Source organism: Carlito syrichta, unplaced genomic scaffold (genome assembly GCF_000164805.1).
Source record: "Carlito syrichta isolate Samal-C Ts95f unplaced genomic scaffold, Tarsius_syrichta-2.0.1 Scaffold303343, whole genome shotgun sequence".
In the NCBI taxonomy this organism is placed as follows: Eukaryota; Metazoa; Chordata; class Mammalia; order Primates; family Tarsiidae; genus Carlito; species Carlito syrichta.
The window spans coordinates 511,561-523,537 of NW_007247439.1; the positions used below are offsets into that span (position 1 = coordinate 511,561).

General features: G+C 40.7%; 1 protein-coding gene across 3 annotated transcripts in view; it reads right to left on the reverse strand.

Moving 5' to 3' along the window:
- Positions 1-11,977, reverse strand: part of MTA3 (metastasis associated 1 family member 3) — a 135,422-nt gene that overhangs the window by 35,918 nt on the left and 87,527 nt on the right. For 2 of the 3 annotated variants that reach the window (XM_021712547.1, XM_021712548.1), the window contains exons 8-10: positions 10,028-10,086; positions 3,784-3,908; positions 1,312-1,463 (exon numbers count right to left, since the gene is read on the reverse strand). In XM_021712547.1, the coding sequence (XP_021568222.1) occupies positions 1,312-1,463; positions 3,784-3,908; positions 10,028-10,086 (336 nt within the window). The remainder of the gene's footprint in view (positions 1-1,311; positions 1,464-3,783; positions 3,909-10,027; positions 10,087-11,977) is intronic. The other variant, XM_021712546.1, reaches the window with a different exon arrangement.

Here is an 11,977-nt window from a genome sequence, read left to right on the forward strand (position 1 = left end):
GCATTACAGGCATGTGCTACCATGCCCAGCTGATTTTTTGATTTATTGTAGAGATGAGGTCTCACTGCCCAGGCGAGTCTTGAACCCGTGGGCTCAGGCAATCTACTCACCTCAGCCTCCCAAAGGCGTGGGATTACAGGCTGAGCCACCGAGCCCAGCTCACTTTTTTTTTTTTTTAATAATATTAACCCTTTGCTCTTGGAGACAACTCGCAGATCACCTACCAGCATCTTGGCTGCACTTTTTTACAAAATAGTGAAAAACGAATCATAGAACCAATTATTTTATGATAATGATATTTGGCTGATAATGAAATTTTGGACAATGAGGAACTTATTCATGACCAAAAAAAAAAATCAAAATTTTACATCCTACAATTTTCTTATGTGTGGTTAACATGTGAAACAGTAACCGACATGCATTGATAAATGTTGTAAATAGTAATTTGTTTGACGTCTTCTACCTGGTGTTCTATTCCAGCAGAAAATGCAGTTCTGTTTTTTTTCTTCCCACATTAATAATATATAATTTATTGTCCAGTATGTTGTTTGAATACTATGTGGAAGGACACACTTATGCTTCCTGAAAACCACTTCTCAACTGATAGCTCCTACCTCAGTATATGTCCCATCTCTTTGTTTGCTTTGTCGTGTAATTTGAATGGAAAACTTGAAGGAAATGTACATTTTTGGGAAAATCTTCTCTGGCATAAGTTGTTCCTGTATAATCACCAAAGGGGACATCCAAATGGTTTGCTGGATTGACATTCGAGTGCAAAAGGTTAGGAAGCCCTGACATCACTGAAAAAGCTGTCGCTCTTTGGTGGACACAGGTGCTTGATATCGACAATCTATGAGGATTTTATGAAAATCACATTTTAACTGTTGTTCACCTCAAGAGTGACTCCATACTTCTTGTCCCTCTGCAATAGCTATGGGAAGGAAAACATGCGGCATTTCTACTTAGTACTTTGTATAGCAAGACCCGCTTTCAACTGTATGTAAAGGTTACAAACTGTTTCAAAGGCAATTAAGGCAAACATTTCATTTGTAAGTAGGCAACTTAGGCTGACACCTCCCACACTCATTGTTCTTTTGTCTGAGACTAACATGCTGAATACCTGATAAAATCGAATTTCTCCCTGCTCCTCTCCACACCCACCTAGAACACTGAAGTGCTATTTTGGCTATAAAAAATAGCTCTGTTCATTTTTAAATTATCCTGTACTGCGCTGCTGTTCTCAAGGAATAATCAAGTCACTGAAAAACATGACATATTCATCACTAAAAAGACGACTGCTCAGTTAGTTACCTCTGCAGTAGGGCTAGGAGACAACTTCTCTTCCTCTGACTGGGTGGGCATTTTCAGGCCGCCATATTTTTTCCAATAAAGCCAACAAATTGCACATAGTCTACACTGCATATTAGGTGGGCCCCAAGAATACCACTGGTGAGACTGGGTAGCTAAAGATAGAAGAAAAATAGGAAAAAATTAAAAATGCTATGTAATTTGTAACATCAATACAAATGGACTCAAACGGTGCAAAAGTATTTCAAAGTCATCTTTAGTTACAATGGCATTTTCCTCTCCCCAGCTTACAAGCCAAACATAATGGTATGTTCATATATTTTTCAATACTCAGAACTCATTAAACCATTTGTTACATAGCCAGTGGCACCTATTACGAGAAGCTACTGGGTGAAGCATCTTGTATTATGCATAGTACAGCTGAGAGAGTTTTGTTTTGTTAATTAAAAACACTACTGTGAATTAGACCTGGTGGCTCATGCCTGTAATTCCAGCACTTCAGGAGGCAGAGGATTGCCTGAGCCCAGGGGTTCAAGACCAGCTTGGGCAACTTGGTGAGACCTCAAGACCTCATCTCTACAATAAATAAAAAAATTAGCTGGGTGGGGTGGCGCTTGTTTGCGGTTCCAGCTCCTTGGAAGGCTGAGGTAGAAGGATCACCAGAGTCCAGCATGTGGAGGCTGCGGTGACTGTGAGTGTGCCACTGCATTCTAGCCTAGGTGACAAGAGTGAGACTCCGACTCAAAAAACAAAACAACAAAAAACACAGATTTAAAAAATTTTAAATATTAAGTCATGGTTCTAGTTTGAATTCTGATTATGAAATTTAAATTAAAACATCAATTTTATCCAAACTAATCACGTGTATCATTTTAATAATTAGCCTTTCCCCTTAAATAACTAAAGTTAAATTAGAAAGTGGGTATCACTTGATACATAGAAAACACCAAATTCGATGTCTCTGTAAAGATAAATTCTATATTATATTAAGATACATTTTATAATGAAAATTATATGGATCTAAAATAAATATTATAAAATAAAAATAGGTTATTCATTGCACACATAAAAATGACAGAATAATCATTTAATACTCAGAATATATGAGTGTGAAAATGGTAAGTAAGCCAAAACTAGAACAGATTAAGCCACTACCATTTGTCTGCAGGATTCTTTTCTTTTCTTTTCTTTTTTTCTGAGTTGGAGTCTCACTCTGTCATCCAGGCTGGATGGAATGCAGTGGCATACCCACGGCCACCCCAGGGTCAACCTGCTGGGCTCCGGCGATCCTTCTGCCTCAGCCTTCCAAGTAGCTGGAACTACAGGCATGTGCTACCACGCCCCAGCTAATTTTTGATTTATTGTAGAGCCGAGGTCTTGCCAAGTTGCCCGGGCTGGTCTCGAACCCGCAGGTTCAGGCAATCTATTCGCCTCAGCCTCCAAAGTGCTGGGACTACAGGCGAGTCACCAAGGCTGGCTGATTCTTTTTATTTTCATTTAAATATACATGAACTTCAAAATCCAAGAATTCCCAAGTCAAGGCATGTGTGGCGCTATCCACATAAAACCTTGACCAGAAGAATCTCATTTTCCACAACTCAATTCCCTTGTGCTCCCACGGTACAAAAACATGGCTGCACACACCCCGGGTACCATGTCTATGAAGTCAGCAATCTATCTGTGTCACACCTTCCTTGGATCAGGAGAGGTCATTATGTTATTTGGTTTTTAAAGTCTTTTCTGATGCTGATTCCTGTTGTGGAATATGGAACAGAATCACAAATGTCCTTTAGTCCTGAGTCCTGAAGGCAGCGGGCCACATCCGCCGCCAACAGCTGAGAGCCAAAAACTGGGTGCCAGGTAGACTTTCAGTCTACCTTCCGTAAAGGAAACACAGAAGACAATATCACCAATGCCCTATTAAGAAATTATAGTGTTGCTTGAGATTTTAAACAAACATATAAAGTGTATCCACTGCCTAACAGTCCCTTGCTTCGAACCCATTTAATACCCAGGGCAGCTAAAACACTGCCAGCATAGATAAATACAGTGGCGCCCGGAGGCCAAAAGCAAGTATCATAGAATAGCGCCCTGAGGGCCAGGGAGTAAGGCTATAAACAGCAGTTTATGCACACAAGTCCTTTCCACAGAACTGTGTGCAGCTTTAATTTGTCAAAGTATACTGAGAAATTCCAAAAGGAACTTGGCATGTATCATGGGACTGTGGGTTTGTACAAAGCTAAGACGATCTGAACACAGTTCAGCAAACTCTGCTATGGAATACTCAACAAACCACAGAAGCAAGTCAGAAGAAACCTTATGCCTAACTTCAGTGTGGATCCAGCAAATGGCCCCTCTGTTCCAGGCAGTGGTTCACTGTGTGGCCTCAGGCCCCTCCCAGGAGCCACACAACAGCCCGCACCCCAGCACCATGACGGTTCCCTCCGCTGAGCCCGCCTGCTGGAGAAAACTTACCATAGCAGCTCTCACAGGCTCGCCCTAAAAGGGAATTCTGAGGCTGGAACGTGGTCCCCACAGCTCCATTCACAGCACCAGGCTTGCCATTGCTGGTGGATATTTGGTTGGGATTTGGTTTGCTGCTTTCAATGAAATGTAAAGTGAGGTGATAAAAATGATTTGTATAACAAGGCAACAAGCTCTATACCATTACTGACTTATCTTAACCAAATATTAACACACATTTTCAAATGCTTGGTGAAGAAACAAACTAGTAAAAGTAAGGTGTTAAAATGTACCCCAAACCACTCATCTGCATAAAACATGTCTATGCAAAAACAAATCTCTTATACCTGACACTCACAAATGCATACTGCCATATCACCTCTTTGTCCAAACACAATTGTCTTGGGTCATCCTCTGATGCTTTTGAAAGAGACGCGTTATTAAGCTCTATCACTTATCATGAATTCTCCTGAGAAAATAAAACAATTTTTTGGATCAAATAAATTAGACTCCCAGTGGCATGGCCATGCTTGGAGAAGGCCCTGTTCTTTTCCTGCCGCTGAGAGTCACTGGTTTACTACACATGCACTCTCCAGGGAGCTGCAAGCAGCAACGTGCTGGACACTGACACTGCCAGTCAACAGGGCCTGTCCCTAGAGGTCAGGTAGCATTTCAGGAGCTTCTGGCCACTCAGATGATCGTTTCTATTACATGTGAATTTTCATGAGGAAGATTACAAAGCATCTGAAACCAAAAGAGTCAATATAGCCACTGGGAGGTTTTTCTGCTTTTTAGAAGGAAAAAAGAGGCATCTGCCAGATGTCTACATGAAAATGTCCCCAAAGACCAAATCCACAGAACCATTAGCTCCTTAGAAACATGTAGCCCAGGTTATCTTGGTACTTTCTATGATACGGCAAAGTCTCCCATCTAGGGTAGACTAACCCCCCTGATAATAAGTCATTCCAAGAATACTGCACAGGTACACATGGTATATCCTCAATTAACTCACAATTCATAGAACACATTCGTATTCAGTGCCCGATACATAAAAGTCTGACCTCAAGGAACTTTCATTCTACGGACTTGCCTTGCCTATTTGCTATACAGAAAATAAGTAACATAAATTAGTAAATTATTTATTAGAAACAAATGCTGAACAGCTAAATGCAGATGATATGCTATCTTCTGTTCAAACAATGAGATCTTACAACCATCAAGACACTCGACGTCTCACAGAGTTGGCGCAAGGACTTCTTCTTTCCACAACTCCAGTGAAAGCCTAGGACATGAAGCTGATCTCCCCTGACAGCAAAGACCCTACTTAGCATTTCTTACTGACTGCTACTACAGCTCTCAGGTGACACCACTAGCAGCAGCAGAAGAAATCATTTAGCCTTTTGTGCACAGAGGTCCCTATTCTATAAAACAGGTCTATTATTTACACTTCTAACCTGTGTTAGCAATGTATTTTAAAGACAGATTGGTTTTTAAAACACACTTTAAATCAGACAGAAGTGTTTCTCTTCTTATAGCTTTCAGCTTAAAATGCACAAAATGAGAAATAGTGATTTAGAATGACTAAGACTTCCAACAATACATAATCTTTCCACTTTTTAAAAAATCTACTATATATAGATAGAAATGACTGCCCTTGAAATAGAATGACTAGTCAGAGGTTTCCCAGAAATATGAAATTTCCCAACATTTAACCCAGGGCTAAATATATGTGCTGGAAAAAAGCGAATACAAATTTACAGTTGAGCTGCCTTAGAAAAGCATAACAGCAAACAGAAAGTTAGTTGCTCAAGTGTATCTAGAATGCTATTTGAATAAATACACCAGGGATCCTAATTAGAATAACCACAAAAGGAAAACAAGTATACCAAGGCTGCATAAAGAAATGGAAATCACTTAAGATCTGTTCTGAAACCAAGTTCCTACAGACTCATTCTCAGGGGACAAGTGATTGATATCACTGTGACAATCTGTGACAGTAAGACTAACAGTTAAGAAGTTTTAGAAGAGACTTTGTATGAAACTTCCTTTGTTTTTATCTAACGCCCAAACCTTTCCTCTCCCCACCTCTCCTTCTAAGAACTGTGCACGCTTGACCGCCCACCTGACCCATTCTTTCTGCTCTCTCATCTGTACTTCCTTGGCTTATGGCATCTATACTGCCCAATCTCTCACTCTCCTCGAAACACACTCTTCTCTCAGCTTCTGTGCCAGCACACTCACCTGGCTATCACTTTGTCAGCCATCACACTCTCATCTATAAACACTGGGTTTATTCAAGGCTGGGTGGAGACTCTTTTCTTTTTTTATTTTTTGATTGGAGTCTCACTCTGTCACCTAGACTGGAGTGCAGTGGCCACTCCCGGCCACCGCAGCCTCGACCTGCTGGGCTCCGACCATCCTTCCGCTCAGCCTTCCAAGTAGCCGGAACTACAGGTGTGCACTACCACGCCCAGCCAATTTTTGATTTATTGTAGAGATAGGTCTCGCCAAGTTGCCCAGGCGGGTCTCGAAGCTGCAGGCTCAGGCAATCCACTCACCTCGGCCTCCCAAAGTGCTGGGATTACAGGCTGTGTCACCGAGACCAGTCCGAGACTCTTTTCTTACTGCTCTCCCTTGATGCGGTTTTAAACAACTATTGTATGCCAATGAAGTTCAAATTGGTAGCTCTAGTTCCAACCTTTCCCCTGAGTTGAAGACCAATATATCCAGCGTATGTTGACAGTACCTCTTTTTGGCTAGAGCAAACTTACAATAACCTACCCTGCTTCTCTGCCATGGTTTCTGAGAGTGAGAACAGCACGGCAATCCACTTACCTATGCTAGCCAGAAACCTAGGACTCAAACCTGACACTCCATCCCTGGCCCTACAAGTCAATCCCCTCAAAATACCGCACCATTTCCAGGGCCCCTGCTCTAGGTCGAACTCGTGTCATCTTTCCTTTCCCAGAACCTCCTTACGGGTCATCCTGCATCTGCTCTTACTCTCCTTCCCCAAGCCGTTTTCCAAAATACAGCCAGAGATCTTAAAGGGCTATCTGAGCATGACTCCCTTGTTTAAAATCCATGTCCACCTGGGTGCTGTGGCTCACGACTGTAATCCCAGCACTTTGGGAGGCCAAGGCGAGAGGACTGCCTGAACCCAGGGGTTTGAGACCAGCCTGGGCAACATGGCGAGACCTCGACTCTACAATAAATTATAAAATTAGCTGAGTGTGGTGGTGCATGCCTGTAGTTCCAGCTACTTAGAAGACTGAGGCAGAAGGATTGCTTGAGCCCAGCAGGCCGAGGCTGCAGTGGCTGTGAGCGTGCCACTGCACCCTAGCCTGAGCGACAGTGAGACTTTGACTCAAAAAAAAAAAAACCCCAAAATTCATTTCCACTGTTCATCAGATGGTAGGCTCCCAGCCCTGGACAACAACAGCCTCTCTGGCTCACCACTCTCTTCACACCAGCCTCACTGCCTTCCTCTCTGCTCCCCAACTGTGCTCTGCCGCTTCTCATCTCAGGATCCCACTGGCCTGGAAAGCCCCCATTACCTGGTAATTTTCTTCTCCTCCTCCAAGGAGCACTCAAACGTACTTCCTCAAGGAATTTTTTCTGATGGCATCAACTCAGTCTGGTCCCCCAGTATAAACTCTCATAAAAGTTATTCTCCTCCATCATAATCCTCACCCTACAGGGTGACTTATGAGTAGGGACCCCCCAAAAAACAAAACAAAACAAAAACCCAGAGTATATTTATAAAATATTGTGTATTCACTCTTAACATGTTTAAACTTCAGCCAGCCAAAGTATTCTCAGTCCAAGTACTCGCCATTTGATGCAATACACCTAACAGAGATGTTTTTTGGACTGCTCAAAATAGGTATTTTTTTTTTTTTATTGGAGTCTCACTCTGTCGCCCAGATTGGAGGGCAGTGACCGCTCCTGGTCACCACAGCCTCGACTTGCTGGGCTCTGGTGATCCTTCCACCTCAGCCTTCCAAGCAGCTGGAACTACAGGCGTGTGCCACGCCTGGCTAATTTTTTGATTTTTATTGTAGAGATGAGGTCTCGCCAAGTTGCCCAGGCAGGTCTCGAACTCAGGGGCTCAGGCAATCCACTCACCTCAGTCTCCCAAAGCGTGGGATTACAGGCTGAGTCACCACGCCAGGCAAAATAGGTATTTTAACTTGCCCATCTTGATGCCTTTTAGTGCTTCTGCCATTTTTGTTTCACCTCTCCCACACTGGCAACTTTTTTCATTTGGGAGAGAGAACTTTTTTCATTTGGGAGAGAGATCAGGGTGAGATCAGATGAATAGGGAGGGTGGGGCATGGGAGTCACGCGGGTGTTGGTCAAAAACAGTTGAACACTCATCATGGTGTGGGCAGGTGCATAGTCACAGTGGGGGAACCTGTTTGCCACAACTTAGGACTTTTTTTCCTGCAAATTGTGATGCAACCTTCTCAAAACTTTTAGATAAAAACTTGGGTTGGCTGTCTGGTCCAGAGGAACAAATTCCAGGTGTATTACAAGGGGCCCATGCTCCAAAAGACAAGTCCTGGTTTTTCTGGGTCCTCCCTCAAATAGTGTTGACCATCGGTCTCCCTCACACTCCCTGTCTTCTTAACCTTTCTACCTCTAATACTGGCAGAGTGCTTTGAATAGCGCAAGCAGACTGCTGGGCTCAACAAAAGTCAGAATATCATAATTCTTCTATTATTTATTTTGAAAACAAGGTCAGAGTTAACTTGGAAATTCTTCACTCAATACTCAACTGCATTATCTTCTTTCTATATATATGATATATTTAAATCTTTTAAAAGCATGGTTAGGAACTGTCTTGTTCTCCAAAAATCATTCCCTTATATCAGGGGGGCTGGAAAGCTTTAGGTAATGGGCCAGATTGTAACTATTTCAAGCTTTGAGGGCAATATAATTCTGTCACAACCACTGAATGCTGCCATTATAGCATGCAATCAGACTTAGTTAAAATATAAACAAATGAGCATGGCTGTGTTCCAAAAGAATTTTATTTACAAAAACAAGCAGGAGGTCGGATTTGGTCCACAGATTATAGTTTGTTGATCCCTGACTTCAATGAGGACTCCAAAGTCAGCAAAAAGCCAATCAATTATCTGGGCTACTTGGTCAAAACTGTGCTTTTTCTTTCACAGTAGCAGTACTGTGAGGCATAAAAAATCCAAGACACACGAGTCGTGATAGTACTTTCTTTGGAGAGTGGCTCTTTTATGAATTAGTCAAATAAAAGATCTAATTCAAGGGGAATTAGAAATCACTCTGCAGAAGAGCGATGACAACGCTGAATAAAAATTATAGATCTTATAAACATGTTTTTAACATTAAACCACAGTTATCTGCCATGAGGCAAAAAATTAATATGAAAGATCACAATTCATTGTCCGTGAGTTCTCCTATATGTATGAAAAAACATTCTTCATATGAAATATCAAAAGTTGGGAAACAAAGGCTAGGTCTGAAACATCTGTACTTAGATCAAAGAGAAAAATCTTAAAGCAGCACATAGAATGTTGTAATAAATTGCATTTTAATCCAAAAAGAATCTAGGATAGCAATTTACACATGGCATTCAAACTAATTTTTACTGAACAAACAAAAGATCAGAATCTGAAGATCTCAACAAAAGAATATAATTCATTTAAAACAAAGCAAATGAAAATTGGCATTCATTTTGCTATGACAATGATTCCTAAACCCAAAAGATAATAATGATGGAAGGCTAGACACCTAAAACAATAAAAACCTATCCATTATTTATTGAACACTTACAAAGTATGGTTCTAATTACGATTAGAACCAAGAAAACAATGCAGAACCCTTAACCAAATAAACAACGAACCTCAAAAGGGCAATGAACATTACCCAGACAAAACCTATTCTATAATGTAGACAATTCAAAAGTTGCTAGCTTTCTGAAACACACTTACCTCAAATAATATGGAGTCACAGGTTAGTTTACTGATAGAAATGTAGTACACGGCATTCCTGCTCTTGTGCTTATTAGGCTACCTAAGGTTTCTCTAACCAGCCCCTTTCTCTTTCTTAAAAAAAAAAAAAACGACTACTATTGCAGCGGTATAATAGTCTTGTGCTTTGTAGAAAAAAGAAACACAAAGAAATTCACATTTGGCTGACATTGAATAAAATGATGTATTTTGTAATGACAGAATGAAGACCATAACAAATATTTGAAAAGATTTCAATTACTTACTAAGTTGGGATATATACTTGTTTCAGTTTACTCTCAGCTTCTGCTGCTTTTAGACGTTTCTAATACAAAAGATGGATAAGACATTTTACATGTGATGCCTACCATTATTACTACTTTTTGTCTTAAAAAATTCACAATACATATTAAAGCATAATTCAGAAATGGCCATTTTAAGAAAAGTTTTTTCTTTCATATGCATATTCTTAAACCACAATGGTTTCTAAAAAAAGTCACTCAATTCTTAGTATTAATATTTTAGACACAGACTTAAAATAATGCAGTGAACAACTCCATTTCCCATTCCAAATGAGTGAGTAAGCAAGACTTTCAAAGTAATCATTTTTGCTTTGCTTTTTTTTGAGTCGGGGTCTCACTCTGTCACCAAGGCTGGAGTGCAGTGGAACGCTCACAGTAACTGCAGCCTCTACCTGCTGAGCCAGGTAATCCTTCCGCCTCAGCCTTCCAAGTAACTGGAACCACAGCATGTGCCACCATGCCCAGCTAATTTTTTGAATCATTGTAGAGACGAGGTCTCGCCATGTTGCTCAGGCTGGTATCGAACCCCTGAGGTTCAGGCAATCCTCTCACCTCTGCCTCCCAAAGCACTGGGATTACATGCTTAAGCCACTGCGCCCAGCTCAATTTTGCTTTTCAAATTTAGTTTCTACTTTATTTCTTACTTGCCTTTCTGGGGGAAAAAATAACACACACAATTTTTTAGAATCATATTCAGAAATGATTTATCTCCAAAATCCAGGCAAGAGAAGAGACTGTAGCTATTGGAAATAGAGTTAACTAAGGATTTACCCTAAAATGCTAGGAGACACAATCAATTTTAAACTTGGCTGAACTCACCTAACAGATTTTATAAGAACAAATTAGGAGCCAAATCCAGGGAAAAGAGTAGGGTAGAGATTATATAATCAATCTAGACTCTGGTCAACACGATAGTGAAGTAAAATTGCATCGTTTATGTCCAAAAATAAGACAAACGAGAATATAATGCTGTCTTCAATTCTCAAGAAGGAAGGAAAACCTGAAACTTTTACAACGGTGTTGAAATGCTTGGAAAAAATAGTATTCACTTTATGGTCATGCTTTAAGTCATCATCTTTACCATCTAAAGAACCCGTTTATTCATTTATTCATGTCATGTTTTATTTATTTAGTCAGAGTATCACTCTGTTGCCCAGGCTGGAGTGTAGTTATATGGTCACAATGATCACAGCCACCGCAGCCTTAACCTCCTGGGCTCAGGTAATCCTTCCACCTCAGCGTTCCAAGTAGCTGGAACTACAGGTGCACACCCACACCTGCTTATATACATGTATTTTTTAAAATTTCATTATATATATAAAATGAAATTTTAAAAATACATATATATTTTTTATTTTATTTTATTTTTATTTTTTTTGAGTTGGAGTCTCATTCTGTTGCCCAGACTGGAGTGCAGTGGCACGCTCCTGACAACCGCAGCCCCAACCTGCTGGGCTCCAGTGATCCTTCTGCTTCAGCCTTCCAAGTAGCCAGAACTACAGGTGCGTTGTTATCACACCTGGCTAATTTTTTATTTACTCTAGAGACGAGGTCTTGCCAAGTTGCCCAGCTGGGTCTCAAACCCACAGGCTAGGGCAATCCACACACCTCGGCCTCCCAAAGTGCTGGAATTACAGACTGAGCCATCAAGCCCGTCCCTTTTTTTTTAAATTGTAAATGAGGTCTTGCCAAGTTGCCCAATATTGAACCCCTGGATTCAGAGAATTCATCTTAATTTGGGTAACACATATTCTAAACTTCATCTTTACATAAGTTTTACATCTTTACATAGGTCTTCATCTTTACATAAGTTGTTTGAAACAAGAACTTTTTTTGAATTATTTTTTATTATTATTATTATTTTTTTTTTGAGTTGGAGTCTCACTCTGCCGCCCAGACTGGAGTGCAGTGGCC